At 42.1% G+C, this 25,299-nt stretch overlaps 1 protein-coding gene across 2 annotated transcripts in view; it reads right to left on the reverse strand.

Annotated features, from left to right (window-relative positions):
- VEGFB (vascular endothelial growth factor B) overlaps positions 1–20,459 on the reverse strand; it is a 319,927-nt gene extending 299,468 nt beyond the window's left edge. The window contains exon 1 of one of the 2 annotated variants that reach the window (XM_078660553.1): positions 19,683–20,459. In XM_078660553.1, the coding sequence (XP_078516679.1) occupies positions 19,683–19,748 (66 nt within the window). In that variant the 5' untranslated portion in view covers positions 19,749–20,459. The remainder of the gene's footprint in view (positions 1–19,682) is intronic. The other variant, XM_078660554.1, reaches the window with a different exon arrangement.
- Between the last annotated feature and the right edge of the window lie 4,840 nt (positions 20,460–25,299).

Here is a 25,299-nt window from a genome sequence, read left to right on the forward strand (position 1 = left end):
ATTAGACTTCCCAGTTCACCTTTTGGTTGACACAGAGGCCGATTATACTGTACCCCTAATCATGCCAGTACACACCACCACTGTTGCCTCTATTCTCGGCTGCATTGTACAGGGAACTCAATTTCATGCACTAACTGTGGACTTTCCTTTTTTGAACGCGCTAGGCCCTTTCTGCAGTGCTGCAAACTGCGGGCACTACACTATGAGTCACTCCCTGGCACAGTTTATTATGTACCACCGCATTTCTACCAGCATCTGTTTACTTTCACTCATGTATAATCGCGGTGTTGACGTATACAATCTGCTGGGAACTGTTTGTGACATTTCTCCGTTGTTTTGACACTGTATGTACATTTATTGACTTATTTGTGAATTTAAATAAAGTTTGGGACCATTGGTCTTAAAAAAAAAAAAAAAAGACTTTGTATTACAACTCAATATTCATATGCAGACTTTGTATAACAACTGAATACTTTTGCATAAACTTTGTATGACAACTCAGTATCGTTATGCTGTGTCGCTACTGAATACGGTTATGTATGCTATGTGATAACTCGATATTGTTATGTACAAAAATGTAGTATTGTTATGTCGACTATGTATGACAACACAATACTGTTACATAGATAGAACTACACATTTTTATGTGCAGTCTATGTCTTTTGGGAGATTGCGTATGACAACTTTGTATTGATCTGCACACTATTTACAACAACACTGTTACACAGATAATGTATGACAACTCGGTACTGTTACACAGACTATGTATGACAACACAAATGGTACCCTATATATTGCAAATCCTTTGAAATACACTGTACCTGTTTTTTTCTGCTCCTTGTCATACCTAACTTTGCCCTATTCCATGACTCTGTACAGCAGTTGTTTATTTTTTAACTATGCCTACCATGAATTAATCAGAATTAATATCAATATTCTTGATGCTTACATTGATTTATCTTATGAAGAGAGCATCGGAGGTGGTCAACATCATTTGCTTATACAGAACGCAAGGTTTTATGGTGTGTCTGCAAGCTAAAGGCCCTCGATGGTGGCGACTACCATCTGATTTGCACTGCTGTATCCTTGGTTATCTAGAACTAGAATTTATCTCTAGGGCATGTAGTTAATGCATCAAAATACCTTTCATTGGTCCAAAAATCAAATGTACCTTCGAACGATATAAGCCTCAAACAAATGTAGCCACTGAAAGGGTTTCATGCATTCAACAATTCTCCATGTGTTTGTTGCAGTGATACAAAGAATGGCTACACTGGTTTTTAGGTAGAGCCTGGGCAGCGCATGCGCTGCTCTGTGAGGCATGCTGTATTAGAGTATGGACTTGGAGCCCCGCACAGTCTCCGCCCATATTTTTCATTAACTTGTGTCATTGTCCTTCCTAAACGTTGGCTTCTGATTAGTGAATAGGCTTATTTGTCCCTCCTTAGTACTGCCTTGACTTCATTTGTAACCTCCCATGAGGACACTCCCTTTTACACGTGTTGTTGCTCAGTAGGCTTTAATTACAGCCTCCGAGCACTATTTTGTTTAATGGTTTTCTCCTGCCTGCTGTTACAGACAGGACACGCTCTCTCGTAATGCTTTATTATTATTTTTATATAGCACGGCATACCACACTGATAGTGGCGGCTGTGCCTTTGCTTTACTTGCTGCGCCAAATGCGGGCGCATGTTTTCTTTTATTATTATTTAATTATTTTTTATTCAATTGCCCCACTTACACTTTAATGTCGGCCTCGCGCCCCTTTCCTTAGATGAGCCATGTCGAAAGAAAGGGGCCAGTAAAGTGAAAGCGCAGTATTGTTTGTCAACTTGAAGTTAAAGTGCTGATTAGGCGTTTATACAAACTAGCATTTGTAATGCAATAGGTGTCGCATTTACGAAACTCTCATAAATTTGAGACCAATTGCATTGCAAATGCTTGTTCCTGTATTTCAAGGATGGTAGGGATCCCTTTGCAGTACAGAATCCAACATGATATGCCAAATGAATAGCATGTAATTATCTGCCTACACCCAGGTATCCAACATACAAGGAACTACAAGGGTTGCTCACCCTAGACAATGCACACGTTGGGGTACAGTGGCTCGGCAGATATCTTGGGGGCAGTGGTTAATTTGTGAAAAAATAAGTGCTGGGCTTTTTCCAAAAAGCAGCTTGCACCAGCCCATTGCTCCTATTAGCGCTGCCTATAACAGAACCCACTACTAACAATGAAACCATACAAGCAGTGAGAGGATATTGCATAATGACCAGAGCTGCCAACTTTGAAGTTGGAGAACTAGGTTGAGTCTCACCGTAGGCTCAACCACCTGTGATTCTGGGCAAATCACGTATTCTCCCTGTGCCGACCAAAAATGAATGTGTCCTTAACTGGTGCTCATGAAAAAGCACTCCCATACCTTTGTTTCGAGTGCGTGCTATACGCGCCGGTGTTGACGAATAAGTGCCAGTGCTGAGTACCAGAAACCACCAGCTCAAACTAGCACTGCTTGGGGTTTGCCAAAACTGTTATCCTGTCCATTCTCAGGATTCTCCTTGTATGTGCGATTTAGACCTCTGTTTTGATTTACTTCTCTGATTTTAAACACACCAATCATAGACTTTCAGTTTTGCCTCATTTGATTTATCACTCCGTTCCATCATGGAACCCTTGGCACTGCAGGCACACAGAGTTGATAGATAAAACATTGTTTAACGGTCCTTCATAAAATCTTTCTTTGTTTAGTTTACTTTTTTCTCTTATGGATTTTTTGACAGATTATTATTTGCTCCACTTTTTTATAAATGTTAAGGATTATCCATTCCACTGGTAATCTCTCCATTCCATTGTGGTGCCCTTGGCACTACCGACAAACACAGCTGACACAGAAACGACAAATGGTCTGGCACAGTTCTGCATTCATACATAATACAAGGTTTATATGGCAAATAACCTTTTCGCCAATAAAACGCTCACCTACGGGCTCCCACATCTAAGTCATCTTGAGCTGGAACGAAACTATTGCTTGTTTATACATATGGCACCACACCACTTTCTTTATGGTTAATGCTAATGTTGTCTTTCATATGGATTACAGATGAAAACCTCAACAATTTATGAGAAGTGCTCTTGAAGGTCTAATCAGACAGAAATGCATTGGCCGCGGACAAAGATTTCATTGAAATGATTATATTGAGTGGTTTCTATGTCAAAATGAAATTTTAGTGGATTTTAGCATATAATCAGATTGCTCATGAGAGAAAGGAATAAAAGACATAATGACTGAAAATTAAGTTGTGCACTGGGAGACACTTAGCAGGAGTAGTTTAGTGCGTGTGGCTTTTAAAATTGTTCTGGACTAGTGAACGCCACCCAGGAGGCACACTAAGCATTCATAAAATTGATCATGAAGCAAATTTGGAGATTAAAATAGGTGTGCCAGTGACAGGATCTTACCTATAGATCCAGTCTCTGGGGATCACACGCAACATGATTAAAGGGAGATTGTCTTTAAATTGTGCTGGGAAGAAAAACAAAATGAGTAAAGCACTAAGAGCATTACGTAATTTAGGACTTTGTCTCTTGGTATTAAACCATTGATGTGAAAGTTTAATTATAAAGTCTCTAATGGTGTTGATAGCATGGACAGTCAATAACAAAATACATGATTGTGCTTGTTACCATCAGAGAGACTCAATAATAAGTAATGTGGTGAGAAAGGCTGCCCAAAGATGAAGATATTGGATGATTATGTCATCAGTGGACAAATCCAAGGCCATTATGGAGTATTTGGCAAGTAGTGTCATCAACCGGGAAACTCAACAACAAAGTCATTAACTAATCAGGGAGACCCAGTAAACTACATCCTGTCGAACAATGTCTTCAGCAAGAAACATTAGTGACAAAGTATCAGGCTAATGTCATCAAAGATGAGTTTCAATGTCCATTTCCCTTTCTGGTGAGCAAGTCTCCATGTGATAATGTAATCAACAGGGAGATACAGTGATAAAGTTCCCGAATGATGATGACGTCACCTGAAGACTCAATGATGAAGTCTGCCAGATGGTATTATGAACAACGAGAGTCAATCATGAAGTCCCTGGCGGATAAAGTCATCAGAAGGAAGACCTAATTATGATGTCTCTGTCTGATGGTATAGTCATTCGGAGATAAGTCAAGGTACGCTTCCTGGCTGATGATGTTCTCACTAAGCCTAGGCAAAATTACGTCATAATTTTTCCTTGTGAAATTTCATGAAATTCCATAAATATGTGACTTTCTATATCTTGCAAAACTTGTTTTTTTAACTGAGTGCACACCTCACATAAAAAGGTCTCTGAGCATGACATTTTCTGTGCAAACCACTCGTGTCTTGTAAGATTTTGCTATCATGAGATGCGCTCTCGGGTAAAAAAATTACACTAAATTGTGAACTGCATAAGAAATTTCAGGAATGTCGCAAAATTCACCAGCATAATTAAAAAGTAGTCCAAACATAGTTAGTAATACAGTCCTTAATATTAGCAGCAGGAGGCCTAAGGTTAATGCTCCTAACTCACTACGTCTTCAAACAGTAGTGAAAGTCCATTAATGATAATGTCATCACCTGTAGGGGACAACTGAACACACCGCTGGCTGATTATGTAATCAGCAGGAAGACACGTAGATAAAAATCCGCCGCTGATTAGGTCTTCACCAAAGAGACCTGGTATATGATAAGATCCTTGGCTGGTGATTCATCTGCGGTGAGACTTGTGACAAAGTTCCTGCCTGATATGTCATCATCAGGGAACCTATGAGTTACACTGCCAACTGTCACTGCTTACATATAGCAGAAGAAGAAAAATTCAGAGATACAGCACCATTTTTGATCATGTTATAGGGCTTTAGTTACAGTGATTAAATTCCTGTCCAAATGATGTCATGAGTAGAGAGACTTGATTTAAAAAAAAATCCAAACTGTGCCAGGTCATGCTGGTTGGTTGATTGGTATTCATGCTGCCTTGTAGAATGTAACAATATTGAGTTAAAAAAAATTGACCTGCAACATTAGCGACTCCACAATATTGATTACCACTATATCATCAAGGTATGTCTATGACTATTTCTAAATATATAGACATATGAATATGTATATGTTGGAAAGTACTGATTTTCATGTCTTAACTCCAAGCCTACCTATCCTGACGATATTGTTGCGATTGATATTGCAGAGTCAATATCGTTGCAGGTCGATATTTCAGCCACAATAATGGGACTACCCATCATGCTGTCCAATAACCACTTAAAATAACTGATAGGGAAAAGAGAAGGGAGAAGCAGCAATAATTGAGAAGCGATACGTGGACAAAGACTGGCAGCATATCCTACCCTTTACATATTTTTGACTTGACTTTTAAAATACTTTATTTAGACAATCAAGTCCATTAAAGTACCAAGTACAAGAAACAAAGAATTGTGCAAGCATAAATAGGTTAAAATTAAATGTGTGCAAATAAGCAGACACTCGCTGTACAATACAGTCAATTCATATAGAGCATAAAATATATGAACTCATAACATATTGGGGCCGATTCCGATTCCAGTCGGAAGGGCTCCGAACCATGTTCGGAGTCCTTCAGACCGAATCGGAACGTGTCGGCCGGATTCCTTTCCGACCGAGCCATTCCGATGGGCTCGGTCGGAATGGAATCCGACTCTGATTTCCGGATGGCTTACGACGGGCTCGTCTGCCAATCCGGAAATCCTTCAGTACTCCCCCGGTCGCCTCTTTACGACCGAGGGAATACGATGGCAGTTTTCCACTGCCTTTTCGTGCCAGTGTGTCCGACACGAACAGGTATTTGGAAACTGTCTCTGGGGGCCCCCAGCAGGGCTCCCATGGGTGTGAGGCCTTTCGGCGGCCTGGGGGCACCTATGGTGGCCCTCCGTTGATCCCTGCACCCGGTGGCAGGCACCTTGGGGTGCCGGCCACAGGGTGCAGGGATGAACTGCACCCCTGCATTTCACAATGGAGGCATGCATTCCGCTCGGAATGCATGCTCCCATTGTGTAGTATATGAGTGCGACCGATCAGGGTTCGATCGCATTGTACTTGCAGGGTATCTTTGTGTATTGTCTATTTATATGTTATTCGGAAAATTGTTAAAATTTGTGTTCAATCTTTTGATTGATTTATTAGGAGGGATTGGGTGTACACTCTCCATTTCTGTAAGCACAGCAATACGTAGTGAATGTCAGGAAATTGCAAGTGCTCAAAAAATTGTGTGTAATTGTACATGAGCGCCCCGAATCTCTTTAGACACCCAATCTGTAGTTTTGTTAAACAAGAGTAGGCGCTCTGTAAACACTGGTACAATAGAAAATATATTGACAATGAGTGACAATTTGGACCGAGATAGGATGGCAGCTGAGCTGTTTGATAATTTGAGCAAGGGGAGCACAGTAAAAGAAGTGGTACATAGTGGTAATCAATCAAAAAATGAAGGTCTACGTGAGAAATTCATTAGACTTGAAAATGTTAAAACGTGCTGAAATGTCCAAATGGTGAGACGACACAACTCTAAAACAATATGTAAAATTGGATAGGATACCTAGAGACCTTCGCTCCCAGATCATCCCAACTTATGATGATTTGGACGAAGACCTCTTAAACATCTGGGAAAAAGAACTGACATCCAGTTCCATGAAGTTAATGGACATAGTGATAGAGAACGCAGAGAGGAAAGTAGCCAAATTCCAAGCGGAAATTGCACCGTTGGAATCTGAGATTCAAGCACTAAATATGCCAGAACCTACAACCAAAAACTAGGAGATCTTAAAGAAAGCTTTATCTGATCACCAAAATGACATTAAACAGAGAAAAGCCCGTAAATTAAAACAGGATGAGGTGGATTACATGAATGGGGGTCTTTACATTCTCAAGCAAATGTGATTATTTGGTGCGACAGATAAAACTAAACAGGTACCTGCACCATCATCTGTTAGCTCAAGCAACACCTCACTAAGTACAATACCAACTAGTGAGAGTGAGGTAGAGGGAGCATCAGGGACACTACCTAACCAGCCACACCCTTTAGGCAACTCTTCCTTCATGCTAGAAGTAAACCGAATCAAGCGGGGGAACAGGGATCAGACCAAAAAAGTGGACAACGTAGGAAAACAAGGCGTAGGAAGAGGGGCGGTAGGAGTAGGAGACAATCTGAGAATGAAAACCCGTTCTTGGGACAAGAAACAACAATGAATGAACAAGAAAAGCAAGTGGAAGTAGTAAATCTCTCAGACTATAATCTGACAGAATCAATGAACTCACTACTCAAGAAAGGTTTGGGCTTTTGTCCTGAATCAATTGGTGATTTGTGTACAACCAAAGTTGACTTGTTTAAATTTATACGACGCCTCGAGCTCAAGAAATATTTTGCACTAAATCCTGAATCAAATAAAGTTATGACACCAGCACTATTGGGTTCAGTGTCAAATGATTTAACCATAAGTAACATCCAAGATACTGTTAATTTATTGTCAAATACAGAACTGGAGCAGGGCTCGACAAATCCACTCGCCCGCTCGCATTTGCGAGGGAGAATGGATGAGGACGAGCTATTTTTAGGTCTTACTCGCCCTGTCTGGCGAGTAGGAAGTCAAACTAACTTTTGTCCTCTGTCTTTGAAAACAGAGCAAAAGTGACAAGATAACACGATTTAAAGGCATTTTTATTGCTCACAAAGGGAATGAGCAATAAAGATGCCTTTAAATCTTGTTATCTTGTCACTTTTGCTCAGTTTTCATAGACGGAGGTCAAGTGGGTTGCAGTCAGGTCGAGGGGATTTTCCATGGTACTAGACCTGCAGGACTAGTACCATTTTTCGGATTTGTCGAGCCCTGTGGAAGAGGATCCGGTTACAATTGGGAGGGTATTGGAGGACTTAGATATTAGACCTGATCTCTCCATATCAAGTGGCTTGAAGAATAAATCACGTTGGTCCCCGAATCTTATCAGTGGGAATAATGTGGAGATTTTTCACAATCTAGTGATAGATGACTTTGAGAGAACTAATAACAAGAGATCTGAAATGAGACACCCATTCAAAGTCAATCTAACAGGACAGGAAAGAAATGCTCTGAAGGTATTAATGGATAACCCCAATATTATAATTCGAAAAGCTGAGAAGGGGGTAACATTGTGATTATGAATGCTAGGGATTATGATAATGAAATCTATTCACAATTGAATGACCAGCAATGTTACGAGAGGGTACCCCACAATCCCATGTTTACACTTGTGGCAACCATCAATGGATATCTGAAAGCTTGGCATGAGAAGGGATTACTAGATGATGACGAACTTCTGTACCCAGGTTTCCATGCCTATATACTTTACCTAAAATTCATAAGGGACTCCCTTTTCCACCAGGGAGGTCCATAATTGCAAGCATTGGGGGACCGACGGAACGATTATCACACTTTGTAGACCTTTTCCTACAACCGATAGTGGTAAACTTACCGCCATATATTAAAGACAGGACGCATATTCTAAACATCTTAGGGGACATCACATGGGATCCAGGAATGACCCTGGTGACCCTTGATGTGGTGTCTCTATACACCAGTATTCGTAATGAATTGGGGTTGAAAGCGTTCCTGCATTTTTTATCAAAACGATCGGCCAATCAATGGAACACACCCAGATGATATTGGCCATGACAGAATTGATTTTGACAAAAAACTTTTTTCTGTATAAAGACAGTTGGTTCAGACAATCCCAGGGCATCGCAATGGGTTCTAAATTCTCTCCTGCCTACGCTAATATTTTTATGGGGTGGGTAGAAGAATTTATGACTTTGGGAACAGCAGCAAAAACATGGAATGAACATATCCTTTATTGGGGACGCTTCATCGATGATTGTCTGATGAAATGGACAGGACCCACACAGTTACTTAATGATTTTATAGAATATTTAAATTACAACAATATGAACATTAAGTTTACCACATATGCCAGTAATGAGAAAGTTGTGTTCTTGTATGTGGAGTTATATATCAAAGACGGTCAGATACTAAGTAATATGTTTCGTAAACCTACAGCGTGCAATTCATTGCTACATGCACGAAGCGCACACCCTAAACATCAGATTAGAGCTATCCCATATGCGGAGATGCTGAGAGCAAGACGCAACTGTAGTGATGATAAAGATTTTCATGCATGTATTGTTGATATGGAGAAACGTTTTATTTTAAGAGGCTACGATCAGAGAGACATCGCATCAGCCAAAGATAGAGTTATGAGAATTAAGAGAAGTACAACACTAAAATCTAAACATAAAAACAAAAAGGAAATTGGGCAGATTAGATTAATCACTGAATAAACAGGGATGAGTACCACATTACGCAAAAGTCTTACTAAGCATTGGCATATCTTGCAGGCGGATAGAACCCTGAAGGAGTTTTTAACAGATAAACCACAGATCACATTCAGGAGGGGGAGAACCTTAGGGACGTTACTTAGTCCTAGTTACCCCACACTGCGAATGACACCCTCTTGGATTTCTGAGGCATCCAAAGGCTTTTATAAATGTGGGAATTGCGGGATGTGTAGGTTTGGAGAGCATAAAATGAAGACGTTTAAAGACAACAAAGGAAAAATGTTCACTATATTGACCAACATAAATTGTGGAACAAAATATGTGATATATGTCATTGAATGTAAATGCTCTAGGAAGTATGTGGGAAGCACAATTAGGGCATTAAAAGATAGAGTTGGGGAACATATGCGAGCAATTAAACACAATGACTGTAGATATCCTATTGCTGTGCATGTGCATTACCTGTAAGGACCAAGGATCCATAAAAACGTTTACATTTTATGGCATAGAACACATACAGCTGGATCCCCGTGGGGGTGACAGGGAGCTGAAATTGCAGAGGCATGAGGCGTTATGGATTATGCGCTTACGAGCAGTAGAGGAGGGATTAAATTATGACCAGGAGTTGCAATATTTCTTGGGTGATTGAGGGAGTTCTGGCATTTGGTGCAATTATAACTCAGCTAATCAATAACTGCATTGATTGCAGTGCTGGATCAGGAAATGGAGTAATCTCCCCCTCTATTTGAATGACTATACAATTATTTTCTATCGATATTGCTTTCACAAAACCTTTCTTGTACTTTTGGTATAAGGTCGTAATAGTTAACACCAATAGAATAGGGAGTTTGTATATTGATGCAAATATGTGATATCCAATTTACCAATGGGACATTCACGTAATGAACCTTGTTAGGCAACATAGATGTTGTATAACAGTAGATAGGGAACACAAATTAGAATTATCCATATTGAAATAAGTTGTTGGAGCGAATTACTCTTCACATTTTGGTTATATATTCTTTTGGTATCACATACCATTTAATAATAGTCGAGTATATCGTTAACCACTCCAAGATGGCGCTGTCTCAGGAAATGGAGTAGTCACCCTCTCTATTTCGATGACTTTACACATATCTCCTCGCACACACGAGACCGCGGCGTCTTTGGAATTCACTAGACGCCGAGCATGGATACTCGCAGGTATGTGGGGTTTATTTAGTAAGGGGGCCCAAATATGACCCATACTGACATTTAATGCTAGTTAGACGATTAAGAATGCCTCGCATGTTTCACAGGTTGCCCGTACTGCAGGTACCTGAGGATTGAGACGGAAGGATTGGTTCCGCACTCTTCATCATTGCTTTGATATTAGGATTGAATAGGAGCAAAGCAAATGTACGTCTAGTTTGTTTTTACTTATTGTGGAGAGTAAAACACGTGGTGACTGTACCCGGCATTGACAAACATAAGATAGAAATGGTGCATATACTTGTTTCAGGTGCAAGACGAGCAATTGAAATTTGGGAGACCGCCTGGATTAACATTTTAAGTGGACGGTGGATTTATTTGCCGGATTCTTAAGTAAATAAACATAAGCTGTGTAGTGCCTATATTTGAGAGTGGAGTGAACCACTAGATAACTAATACATGGATTATCTTGTAGGGTCAAACATTGGATATTGAGAGAAGCATTTTATATTGGAAAGGGACTTTTACCCTGGAATATCAACTTACCGCCTGCAATTGCGAGGGGCAGGTAAGACACTGTCTCTTGCATATTGGTGGTTATAATATTTATTACGATGATGATAAATATGATCTTGTGCCTCCGTGGTTTCAATTCCTAAAAGAGTGTTGTTATTGACTTATATTCTACCGTAATCTGGAGTGTACAGGACACATAAGGTACTAGTGCCGTTTCTCAGTATGAATTTCATTATAGTTCATTTTCACGGGAGGTTCATTAATAGTAATTGTGCACTGATGAATCGATACACAAAATCAGTTACTCACATGGTGTGTTATAAAGACTCGACAGAATCAATATAATTGAGTTTGCACAAAAACATGATGTATATACAAAATAACTGATTCAATGTACATAGCACTATTTAATGATGATGCACTTGTATGAGTACTCCCCTTAATGCACATAGAGGGTGCTTTGTATGGTTTGGGAAATTGATGTTATCAACATATATAAGTACAAATGATGGATTCTATGTATTACTTCCAGCCCTGAGGAAGTTGTGTGTACACACCCAATGACGACGAAACGTGTTGGCATAAGGGAGTAGAAGATTTTGATCAAGTGACACGAAATAAAGACACAAGACAAGCATAAATACTTGTACATCAATCTGTATATCTTTGTGTACTGTCAATTTATATGTCATTTGGCTTGTGCTTCGGAAAATTGTTAAAATTTGTGTTCAATCTTTTGATTGATTTATTAGGAGGGATTGGGTGTACACTCTCCATTTCTGTAAGCACAGCAATACATTGTGAATGTCAGGAAATTGCAAGTGCTCAAAAAATTGTGTGTAATTGTACATGAAAGCCCCGAATCTCTTTAGACACCCAATCTGTAGTTTTTCTGTAACCGAACACAGCAGGTCGGTCGGTTACAGCTCCTGACCGATGTTAGACAGACTCAGGTCCGTCCGACATCGGAATAAGGCCACATTATGTTTAAAATGCTGTAGTGTACTTCCTATATTCCCAATAGGCTCTGTGCATTGGAATAACAAACGATAGTTAAGACGTAGGACTTAGGTCGACTAGGTCTCTATTGAATATGTTAGACTTAATTATGAATGCCAGCTAGCTCGGAGATTACTAGAAACTTTCTCGAATTCACAAAAAGGGATTTGTTTCTGACAACCGCATAAACATGACAACTTTGCTCCCTCAAGAATAAGGAGTATATCTCCAGAGTCACGGAAACAATAGATAGCTATTTTACTCAGTCAATCGTGCATGCTTAGTTTCACCAGAAGTGCAGAGAAACAGAGAGACGGGCGTTTTCAATAAAAGAGGTTATTTATTGAACAGTCTTCTTTCTCATGCAAGAGAAGTGAATTGCTACAATTGCAATACTTGTCATAAAGTAAAGTGCGTACAGTAAAAGGAGTATTATAAAATAATACTGTAAAAGCATGGTATGGTTTCTAAGCCATACGGTGTTTAAAATGGATAAAATATATACAATGATAAAATCATGACTAAACGTACTCAACTGGGGCTTCTAAGATACGCCTACCCCGGTGTACCTAACCTAAGCCTAGTACATGGGAAGGAGTAAGTGAGATGTAGTTTGAGTTAAGATAGTTTCGGCCAAGAATCTGAATCAAGAATTCTCTAAGGGTCTAATCAGCTCCGTACCTTGGCTATAGAATGAAGGAGGTCTTGTATCTCTCTCTCAGGACTCGATCTCCCAGCAACCCGCAAGGGTGACAGGGAAACACTGGAGCTGGATTTCTCGGCAAGAGAAAAGACAGCGTCTCTCTCAGTGCGTCAGCTGGAGGGTCGGCTTCCTTCGGCACTTGCTACAGCAGGGCATCGGGCAAGTAGATAGTCGATCTGCTCCAAACCACCGTGTGTTTTGCTAGGGCAGATGCTGGCATATTTATACCTGGAAGGTGCCGAGTTTGACGTAAGGTTGGACATAAGACGTCACTAAGAACTCGCAGTTCTTTCAGGACTCCGGGAGTTCTAGGGCAAATCAATACAGAAGCAGGGGGAATTCCCAAGCTGCTGGAGGCTTGGTTTGTTTAAGAACATGTTGTGCTTTCTAGGAGTCTATGGGAGTAGCCTTGCCGTATTTGGACTGCATTGGCTATGTCTTAATATGGGTATGATTCTTATGCCTATATAAGGATATGATTTGATATAACCACATAAGGGCATAAATCGGGAATATTTAACTAGAGTCCTAGATTCGTCTACAACAATGCGATGAGTTAGTGCCGTAGACTTAACAGTGAGATTACGGCACATGCTGAGAACAAGCTTTGGTCTTTACTACATACATAGTATATGTACTATATGTAAAGAACAAGATAATGTAGTCTCCGGAAATATCTGGCTAATATTCTCGTCACCAGGGAAAGTCAATGATAAAGTGCATGACTTTAAGATGGTACCAGTAGAAAAACCGAAAGATCAAGTTGTAAGCTGAAAATGTCACCAGCAGGTACACCCAGTGATCAAGTCTGTGACTGAAAATGCCCCCAGCAGGGAGACACAGTATTCAATTACCTAGATCCATGACTAATGAACGCATCAGCGGGGAGATCTAATGATGCAGACAATGCCACCAATAAGGAGAGCCAATGATAGCAGCATTTTATGGCAATGCCTTTACAATGTGTGTCAAAGTCTTCACTAGATAAAGTGGATTTTATCTGTAAAGGGGTCCAAAATCTTGAACAAAGTTGTAAAACCCGGGCAGCCCAACTTAGCTCCAGGATGGCCTGATCCATACCACATTTTCAGGAAATCCTCATTAGATAAAAAGGTACAGACCGCGAATCCCAGTTGAAATAATGCACATATCCAGTAGTTATCTTGGAATTCTGACACGCATCCAGCCCTCCTGGTCCTACTGTGGACAGCTCTGGTGTAAATTATACCACTAGGATAAGAATGCCAGGATTATAACTAGTGAACTTTTGCTCCTATGAATGCCTACAGGTTATTGACTAAAGATTGCCTGGGTGCACATATTTACGTCGCTTTGCATCATGTGAACACCCATGCAAAACCTTAGCAAATAACCACCCTATTGGTTTTAGTAAGATAGTCGCATTTCCATTGCCCCTCCCACCCGAAAAATGGTTCACAGTCCCTGCCTGCCCCCATAATTTCAAAGGCAAATAAGGGATAAATTGGACTTTTATGATATTGAATTATCAGCTAACTAATATGACATTATCAAGATTGTGTTATGTTGTGTACACCAAAATACATGTCACATCTTTAGAACCTTGAATGACTCAGTTTAGGTGAAAGTGTTCAGGCTAATTTTTGCCTCATTCTTCTTATTCCAGGATTCAAGTAAACGTGTGTTTTATTTTTCATTTTAACCTCTGTAAATCAAGCAGCCGACAACACCATTCGCCCAATACACGACTGGACCATCCTTGCGTTTTCATGTCAGATTGATAAAGAAATGTGGATCCTGTGGCACAGCCAAAATCAAGAATATGTTCCAAAAACCCAACCAGTTTTATGTTTTTTTCAAAAACAAGCAACGATGGATGCTAAATGAGTACGATAGCTACACTGACAACTATAAATTTGACCCAGGTATTATTCCACTCCATCGGTTTTTAGCTGTGTTTGATCCTACTGACAGGTGCAAACCATATGCAAAGTAGAAATGCTAGGCCCGAGGTTTAGAGTAAGATACAGCATGGGGCCCAATACTGGGCTGATCCCTTCTACACAGAAAGATTACCCGAGGCAACAAAGTAGGTGATGGATGGGCTTACCCAACTCACTTATGGAAAACTCACTCACAGAACGAAAAGGGAAAGGTGGCAGTGCTGGACCCATCTTCTTATACACTATGAATCCCTCTGTGTAGCATTCATTCCGTTGGGTTTTAGCTCATCTTTTCCACTCCAGAATGAAAACATCCAACATGCAGATCTGCCTTACACAAAAAGCCGAAATGTCTCATAAACTTATTCAAGCAGATTCATAATTCATATTGCCTTATATTATGCACCAGGCACCTGATTCAGACATGGTAGTTGAACATTTATTCCTGTATATTTCTGACTAAATTTGGAGTAAATTTCAGATTACTACAGCATTTACAATGGATTCCAGGACTCCGCTCTGGAGTCTGACGGGAAGCCTCTCAGGAATATGGCAGTCGCTGTTTCCTCGGAATATCTATGGAATATTTGTGGATTCCATGTTTCTTCTATAATGTCCACAAGTATACATGTGAGAATATTAAGTAAATGCATATTTACCCCTGTGTAAATCATGAGTGCATCTGCAATTTAGAACCTGTTGTGCCTCCTCGCTGAGAATATTTTAATGTGTGTGTGTGTGTGTAGATCACGCTTCTTCTGCAACTGAGTTTGGGGGTGTTCCATCCCCATTCCCATTTTAGAAAAGTACTTTACTCCTGCTCTTGACAACAGTATATCACTCATAAATTCCAAAGAGGTCATGTGCCCATAAAAGTTTGTGAAAACCCCAAAATTCTCAAGTATGTGAGTATTTGTCCCCTCAGGCAGGTTTCCACGCTCTCTAACTCCCACTGCTCGTGCTCGTCACCATAATGCAGAAAACGTAAGTATGAAGAACACATTTTAGGAGAGCATATTCACGTTTTTAATATCATAAGCAGAGATTCACGAATTAAGGCATTGGCGCACCAAAGTTCAAACTAGGTACACAAGAACTTTTCGGGCCCTGGGGTGTTACCAAACACATATCCAGGGAAATAGAACAAGAATCCGGTCTGCAATAAAAACATATGGAAAACCATACCCTTGACTGCTGAATGGCGCTGCAATGCCCTGCTAAGCACAAATTGTACGCTATACAAGTACTAATTAACAACAGCGTGCCATTTTGAGACCGGGGTTATTGACAGTAGCATCTCACACACCAGACCCTGTTTGGGAAGGACAACGACCCCGGGTACCTGTTCTATCATAGAGGCACTCCTAGCCAAGATGAAGTCGTTGGGACCCAGAAGTGACCCGGGTCACCCAGGGGCTGGGGGGCCCGCCGCCGCCCAACAGGGCGCCCTTCCTTCCTCCCTCACAGCTGTGAGCGCGCGCCTGTCAGGTGAAGTTTACTCACCGGTTATCGCAGGCTCAGATGACAAGTGGCAATTTAGCCGGGCTCGCGCCAGTGCACAAACAGACAGACGTGCTCTGCTACACGGGCAGCCACTGGCGCGCGGGGACGGCGTGCCCGCCCCTGCCACCTCGCGCGCCAGCTGTTCGCCAGGGCTCACTTCCAGCCATCCTTTGCACCTCCGCGTGGGAGGGCCTCTGAACCTCAAAGACCTGTGGCCACCCCAAATTCCCGTTTGCCAAAGGTCACTAGCTCCTAGAGTCGAGCGAGCCAACAAATTAACAGGGCAAGCCAGAGCCGCCAGTGGTCTGGCTTGGCCCTTAGAGCCCGTGCAGGAGCCCTGAAAAAGTTTGCCATGTACATCGTACAACAAACCACATGAAATATTATAAAGAATATCAGAATTTCAAAAAAGTGCCTTTCTTTAACATGTGGAAGCGTAGACACTAACACGTCGTATTATAGAACTGAACTGAGAAAAACTTACTGCAAATGCTACTTTTTAAACCATTTTTGCCCCCACCTCCACCCTGGCCATTAGCAAACTGAGAGTTTGTCATTTGAATCATGTATGTGGCCCAGACTCTCATATAGAGAGCAGCATTATAATCTATTACATCATACACAATGGGTTTTTGAACAGCTGTAATTCGGAACTCGGGTATTTGAACGTGCCTAAGATCACACAGGTTAGTCGAACTATGATTACACCAAGTTTTCTGGTTTCACTTTGCACAAATCGGCCACTAAATATGTATCCGTCTCTCCTTTACACCTCAAATGTTAATGCTTTGTTTTGACCCCTTTGTACCGAGGGAGGCAGGCAGAAGACACGTGAAAGCTCAGCTCGTTATGAGCTCGAGCTTCCAAAGGGGCCTGCTGAGCCTGAGCCAGTCTTCAGGCTCGAGCCTTCAGCAGCTCGCCCAGCTCTACAGGTTCCTCAGCCACGATCTCTCGGTTCCCTGGCTAGCTCTTCAAGTCACCATCCCTCAATTCTGTGACCCTAAATTTGCTATTCCCAACAAATGTATCATCATTATGAGCATGTTCTCTTGAGCCCTAGGTCCCTCAGTTCTGGGTCCCTCTGTTCCTAAGAAATCTCTGATTCGCAGGAGTATGGGAGGGAGGGGGTATAACTAGTAGTAGTGCAGCAGATGCAGTAGCCCAGGTGGTCTGAAGGGTCAACTGTATCCTGCATTATGGCCCACAGTGCTCTTGCTACAGCAGTGATGGTGGTGGGAAGGCACCAAGCCCACCCTTGGTCAGATAGCGCCATGGGCGAAAATACATTTGCCTTTTTTATGCTGGTGAATACAACGATGATGCCGGTAGCCCCTTTTATGTTCAGAGTTAGTCCCTGGGTGAGCAGTGACTGGCCTCTGAAAACAAACATCTCCCCTCCTGGCCAACTCACCAGAATCAGCCACAGCTAAACTGTTGCACTGGTGCCAACTTGCTTTTAGGAGGAAGGAGACGCTGGTGTGTGGAGGAAAAGAATGCGAATGAGACTGGACGATAGAGAAGGGGTTTTATGTGGAGTTAAAAAGAGAGCTGCGGCATGTAAAACATATTAAAAGCAGTATAACCCGAATCATTGGAGCCACGCCAGGTGTCCCTGCTGCGGTTTGCATGACCTTAAGGCACACAGCTCTGAGCGCCACTCTGACGATAGGTGCCACGGGCATGGGTCCAGCTCGTTCAAACCAAAGGCCAGCCCTGGGAGGGATGTCGGGGTCTAATTCATTCCCTCTCATTCTCTTTTCTCTCAGGTCTCGTTCTCTCACATTTTGTTGATCTTCAGAGCACGTTCATCTCTCTCTTGTCCCTCATTGCTCTGATTCACAGAGTTTCTCTGTTCTGTAAACCTCAATGTGCTTAATTTGTGCGGGTGCTTGCAAGTCTGGGCACCAGGACCCATTTTTGTGGGCCTAAACTTATTCTTCAGAGAGAAAAACAAAAGAGAGAGAGAAAGAACCAAATAGGAAAACTGCGACAAAGAAGAAGGCAGGAATGTATAAGACACATTCACAATGGAGCTACAGAGGGGAAAGGAACCCTGGCAGCCCTCCACTCAAAGAGTTAAAACACAAAAAGACCAGGATCCTAGGACTACGGAGATCCTAATTTTATTATATCCCCTTATTATAGTCCACTTGAGGGTTTGGAGTATTCTACATAACCCTCATAGTACTCAATTCAGTAGTATATATATATATATGTATACCATAAAAACCTTTTCCCACACTTTGTTGACAGTTTTTTAGACTCTTAAGGACTCATTAGCTAAACTCTTTCAATTATTTCAGTCCCAGTCATACATAGATATATGTGAAAAAATGTGAAAAGGGCGAGATGACCCTTCACGGGCGTACCACCAAGCGGGCCACTGATAGGTACTCACCAGATGAGCCCATTGTTATCATCATCGGCCTATAGGCATCCAGCAGTGGTATGCATATATGGCATCCAGCAGTGGTATGCATATATAGCAACCTATACTGTTTTTTAGTTTGACTGGGTTCACTGAGCAAAAGAATAAAGTTGTGGTCTATTGAGTGAATCCCTTCAATTTTAACCTGTTTTTCCACGCTGTGAGGTGTGACGCATCTTTGCACTTCACATTTTGCACCTTTATCACTCACTTTTTCCTTTGGACACTTCTTTGTTTGGCCGTTATGACCGCAGATGATGATAACAATGGGCTCATCTGGTGAGTACCTATCAGTGGCCCGCTTGGTGGTACGCCCGTGAGGGGTCATCTCGCCCTTTTCAAATTTTTTCACATATATCTATGTATGACTGGGACTGAAATAATTGAAAGAGTTTAGCTAATGAGTCCTTAAGAGTCTAAAAAACTGTCAACAAAGTGTGGGAAAAGGTTTTTATGGTATACATATATATATACTACTGAACTGAGTACTATGAGGGTTATGTAGAATACTCCAAACCATCAAGTGGACTATATTTAGGGGATACGATAAAATGAGGATCTCCGTAGTCCTAGGATCCTGGTCTTCTAGGAATGTAAAAGAACCTACAAGGGTGGTAGAAAAAAAAAAAGAAGGGAGGTGGAATCAGATTGGTCTGCCTTGATGTTCGGTAACTGATTCCTGAGAAAAACTCTGGCCCCCTGAACTTATTTATTTTTGCAAATTAACACTAGTTTCACAGCCCTTGCTGCTAACATTTCCAATGCTTAATTTTGCTTTCTACACGCGTTCCTTTTCCAGGGGGATGCCCGCTGTTACCAGTGGATCATGGGTAGGCACACGGTATTCATTGATTTCGTCATTTCTTTTTAACCTGGTTCGTCAAAACCCTAGAGCGGCTTGCGAAAGCCCGATTCCCAATTCTGAAACGCCCACAAAGATGGACTGATCGCACCTGTGATGTACGTGCAGGGGGCGCCGGTCGTACGTGCAGGGGGGCGCAGGTGCTACAGGGGCAGCAGCAGCGCGCGGGAAGGCAGACGCAGGCGGCGCTCACCTTGGACTGCGAGAGGTGGGCGACGCTGGCCAGGAGCAGGCTGCACACCGCTATCCAGGGTCCCATGGCGGCTCCGCTGGGGACCGGCGCCGGGTCCACAGCCCTGCCGGCGGGGTCTACGGCCAGGGGGCCTGGAGGCGCCCGCAGACCACCGGGGCCGGACTCGGCAGGGTCGGCGGTGCCCGCCAGGGCTTCATGACAGCCGCGAAACCGCGGGCACTGGCAGGAAGCAAGCCGAACAAATCCACCCAAAAAGAACGGACTCCGAGGGGCAACGTTCCTCAAAACGAGCCAAGCCCCCTCAAAAAAGTTAATAAGAATCGCTCAATAAAATATTTGAAAAAACGTCACGTAGGCTGTGTCAGATTTGCTCGCGAACGGTTGTAGTTTCGCTCTCTGGACTCCGATATGAAAATGTCTGAAAATCTTCCCAGGCAAGAGAACCGCATCCACAAGGTGCCCCGGCGGCGGCGGGCGGCGCTCCCGTGACCTCCTAGCGCACCGCTCCCGACGGGGAGTCAGGGGTCATTTCCCAGGGCTCCCCTTCCTGCTCCCAGAGCCGGCCCCTGGGCATTGCTCGCCGCTGGTGGAGGGGGCGGATGCAGGTGCACAGCCCGGGTGGTGGGGGCTCTGGGACACCGCGCCGGCCTCCACGGGGAACGACAGGTCCTGCTCCTGCCACAGCCGGCCTCTCTGTGAGCCCGGGACGAGGTCCTGCTGCCTGGGAGAGAGGGGAGCGCCGCCCATGTGACCCGCAGGCGGCTCCTGGAGGGGAGGAGGGGGTTTGGGTGCTTCAGGCCTGGCACAGGCCCCTGCGTAGTCCACGGGGAAAGTGCTCTATTCTTTGACACTCCACAGAACCTACGAAAAGGAGGAAAGGAAACGTGCCCAGAAGGGTGGAGGTTACAGGCGTTTATAAGGAGAGTCCCACAGTTCGGGTTTAAGTCTACAGAAAGGTTAAATGTGACCTCCAGTCACTCCATCCCCACTGCTTCTCCCCTCTTTATCATTCTTTGTGATTGTATTTATTCATTTTCCCCTCCCTTGCAGACCTTTAAATCGCTTGCTTTAGTTTCCGTATTCTTTTATTATATTCTCCCCTTTCATTCTTAATTTTTTCTGTTTTGTCTTCAGTTCTGGACGTTTTTTTCTTTCTTGAATACTTAACATTTTATCAGCGAGCTTTCTACTTTGCCATTTATTTTTTTGATATGTTCTTTGTTTCTTTGTTCATTTAATTCCTTACTAGGTCTCACTGTAATGCTTCCTCTATTATTATACCATTCCCATATCAACGTATTCTCTTTTTTGGAATCCCATTTGTTTCCCATCTTTTGACTTGCCCAACACCTTTACAGCGTCAGATGTAGAGCTGAACGGTGGGGAGGGCTGCACACACTGTGGATGCTTACCTACGTACCGCTGCACTGTCCAGACAGCTAAGCACTGAAAGGGCTAACCCCCTTTTGAACATTCATCGCAGCTTGGTGCCTTCACTGACTCTTCCCAAAAGTCAGGGTACACAAGTTCCTCTCAATAACAGCAGTCTTAAAGAGCAACTATTACACACTGGGGACTTAACAACCGATCAGTACACGGTTTCCCAAAAATACGCCTTTTTAAATCACCCAAGGATTCCAGGGTGGTCAACTTTCCACTACAATTCTGCAACCCATGTATGTGATACTGCGCATGCAGAGACGCCAGAATACATTGGTTGTGAATTGGAGGGCTGGGAGAGGCGGAGCATATTTTGGGATTTTATTCCAAGTGACCGGATATTGAGATTATTGAATGTGATTACTAGGCAATACTGCATTTGAGTTCTAATCCCTGCACCTCTCCGTGGAATAAGTAGCCCAGATTGCTCAACATTGTCATTTATAAGACACACGTTTATAAAAATTAAAACATCTCTTTCTCAAATGGGGTGAAATGGACTTAAAACTTTGTTCTCGTTTTAATTAAGAAATTAAAGGAAATTACACAGGTACAGGACTGAGTTCTCTCATAGACGTAGTCAAAGGGTATTAATAAAACCAACACGACATGATTCTCAATTTTAGAACCTCATTATTATTTTTTTTAAATAATATGATTACAGAAAACAAAAATATTAATTGGTAAATCAAAATATTTAGCATGAAGACTGGCATAAGTTCTGTCTCAAAAGAAAGACCAAAGATCACTGCTCTCTAGCTAAAGGTAAAATGAACAAAAGTTGGCTGCTTTCCCAAAAGCACATCTTGTATTATGTTTCAGGATCAGAAGGCACACACATTCATAGCAAGAGATTACACAGAAGGGTTGGACTATAAACGTTTCATTCACAGCAACCAAGAAAGCTATTAGTTGGTAGAACTCCACTAGATACTTCTACTTCCTAAAACATCTGATTTGTTAAAGCACACATTTAATTAAGATGAAATCTTACTTTAGGAAACACAGGAATACAATAGCTTGTTAAACTTCCAGCAAAGCTGGCCAAGCGACCTTATACTTGTAACAGAAACACATCCTTCCATCAAGAACAAATTATTATACATCCGTTTAACACACAGACCATGCTGAAGCTGTATTTTTGTTGATTTTCCCAAGGAGAGAAAGACACATTCACATGGAAGGCCCTAGTGCTGCTGCATTGTTTTTATATAAAATAATTATTTTTTTTTAATGGAGGGGATGTGCATGTGCCTCCCTCTCGAGGCCCTGTTATTGCTCTGGGGACCCCAACTCCCTGGGCCCGATGTTTACTTTATTTATTTGGAAAAAGAGCGTTGTTCCCACCCTCCCAGGCCACCTAATAGCTCAAGTTACAACAAGCCCCGTGGGCTGGCCTTTATTTATTTTGGGAGTGGGTGTTGGGATTCCCTTCCTGAGCCATGTAATTGAATATGTATACATTTGCAAGGCAATATATAACCCCTCTCAATAGTGCCTAAAAAGAATCATTACAATCAAAGACTTCCACCCCCAGAGTTTGGCGGAGTTGAAAATCAATACTTAAACCCTTGTCTACAATGGTAATCTGTGAAATTACATGTAACAAAATACATTTATACATAACATGTTGTGATAACAATTCACTGCTAAAGGCCTACTGGCTTTAACAAATGCTTTTCATGAAAAATCAGCCTGTCCTACTGCCTTTGTCATAACGTTTGCCTGGACACCAACCAGGCTATAGTGTGTCATCATAACCACACAGGCCTACTGTTCTCAGTGTTAGATTCCCCCAAGGCAACCATCGGGTATCAGGAATGAAGTCATAAAATTACAAATGTATTCTAAATGACAGTTGACAAAGCAAGCTACTATCTTTCAGAAGAGAGCCTAATAAGAGGTATAGTGCATATCTCTTTCAGGGGCGCAACTAGAGCCAAATCTCTCGGGTGGAGGCTAATACTTGCAGCAATGTAGAGCCAAATTTCTGGGGGGGGGGGGGTTGCTAATATTTCCAGCCATGTAACTTGTGCTCATGCAAAAGTGCCTCAATACCTTCGAGTGAATTTCAAGCTAACGGCAAAAAACAAAGCCTAAGGTTACTTTTCAGGAAATGCATCCTCACACTGTGGCAGCATAATTTGCAACTTTAAGGAATAGGCAGAGTGGCTATGCAGGGGTTCTAGGGACGAGTGAAAAAACAACAAAGGCTCGTTATCAAGTAAATGGTCTTTTAAAGACCTGTGAAATACTCGGGGGCGGCTGCGATAAGATGCCAGACCAGCCAGCCCAAAGCAGCTCAAGAACTGCCTGTGTGTGTGTGGGGAAGCTGCCTCAGCCTGTGCTCACACACACAACGGGGGGCAGGGTGGCTGAAGCCCTATGGGCATTGCACGCCTGATCTCTTTGTTCCAACTCAGGCCTACTGTTTTAAGTGTAAATTATTCCCCATGTCAACCATCAGGCACACAGTCATAAAATGACAAAGGTGTATAAAATGTATAATTGGCTAAGCACTCATCCTATGAAGGCATAACAAGGATTCTCAGAGCAAATATTCTGTATCGACGGTTTGTCAGAGGGGATTACCAACACCGTAACCCTTGCATACTACAGTGATCTGTAATTTTCCATGCAACAAAATACATACCTACAGGCTTTAAAATAGATTAACAACAATCCACCCTTAAATATCCATTGACTTTAAAAGAAGCTTTTTCACAATAAATATGTCAGGCCTACTGCCTTTAACATAACATTTCATAATAAACATATCAAGCCTATTGCCATGATCATTGGCTTCTCACCATAACAAACTAAGTCCTGCCGTATTGAGTAAAGCTTTGCCACAAGTCAAAACATAGAATAAAGGCACTATTTTTAGTGGACACATACAATGTCGGCTTAATCAAATCCTCAGGAAAACCAACATGTGGGTGAAGGATATGCACATCTCTCAGTAGTACTAAGAAAGCTCTTATTTGTTGAGCTGCACTTTCATGCCAGACCTAAAAAGAACTACATCTTTAATAACAATGATTTAGGTAAGAAAAGTCCTGCCATCTATGGTATTAAATGTGCATGGAGCAATACGCAACCCTAAATGTGACATGTTAGTGCTAGTGAAATAGAGTACTAAATCGAATCAATGCATATTTACCATAATATAGAAAACATTTTAGGTTTGGGAAAGCATGAAGATTGTTACCCAAATATGCTAATTGAAAAAATGGCAAATAAATGGGCATGGACAAGTAAGTCTTCCATCAACTAGTAGAACTTATTTCTCCATAGAGAGGCCAAAAATTGCTTCGCTGTTGACACTCCATTACTTTTTTCATCTCTAGTGTGATTTCCTTCCCCCAATTTAGGTACCCATGCATCTATATGTACAAAACCTGTATGTTTATGTGTGCTTGGTTGTGCTCTATTTGTAGGTATGTTTTGCGGAAATATATGTGAGCCTGCATGTGTGCTGTGTATGTGTGTTTGTGTGCATGGTTATCTGCCCGCCTATTAGTTTGTGTGTATGTGTGACTGTATACTGGTTTGCATGCTTGCTTAACTAAATGTCTGGTGCTCTGTGTGCATATAGGTCTGGTGGCCTGGGCATCTCTGAGCGTGTGTGTGCGGAAGACTGCTGGAGTGTTGTCTTGACAGCATACATGCTTTTTTTAATGTCAAAGTGTGCATGGAGTTTGTATGTCTCTGTGTATTGCAAATGAATATATAAATGAATTTATTGGATGATTACTTAAAATCATTATTAGTTTGTGAAAATCAGGATAAAGACATATAGTAAAGCGTAAGCAAATATTAAAATCAGTTAATACATGATGGCAATAAGAAACAAAGTTTTACATTAGCGAAACAGGAGGACAATATACGTTAGCGAAACAGGAGGACAAAAACAAAATTGAGAAAGCCATCAAGGACTACCTAAAAAAAAATGACACACCGGACTTTAATCCTAAATGCCTATGGGACGCCCTTAAGGCATCCATCAGAGGCACGCTGATAGAAATCAAGGCCAGAAAAGACAGGGAAGCAAGAGGGCAGCTTGACCAGCAGCGAAACGGACATTAAACAACTGGAAACTAAGCACATCGGGGACACCTCAAACACAGCGGCCCTGCTAGAACTTACAGGGAAGAAATACGAATTCAACAGGATT

This window comes from Lissotriton helveticus, chromosome 9 (assembly GCF_964261635.1).
Source record: "Lissotriton helveticus chromosome 9, aLisHel1.1, whole genome shotgun sequence".
In the NCBI taxonomy this organism is placed as follows: domain Eukaryota; kingdom Metazoa; phylum Chordata; class Amphibia; order Caudata; family Salamandridae; genus Lissotriton; species Lissotriton helveticus.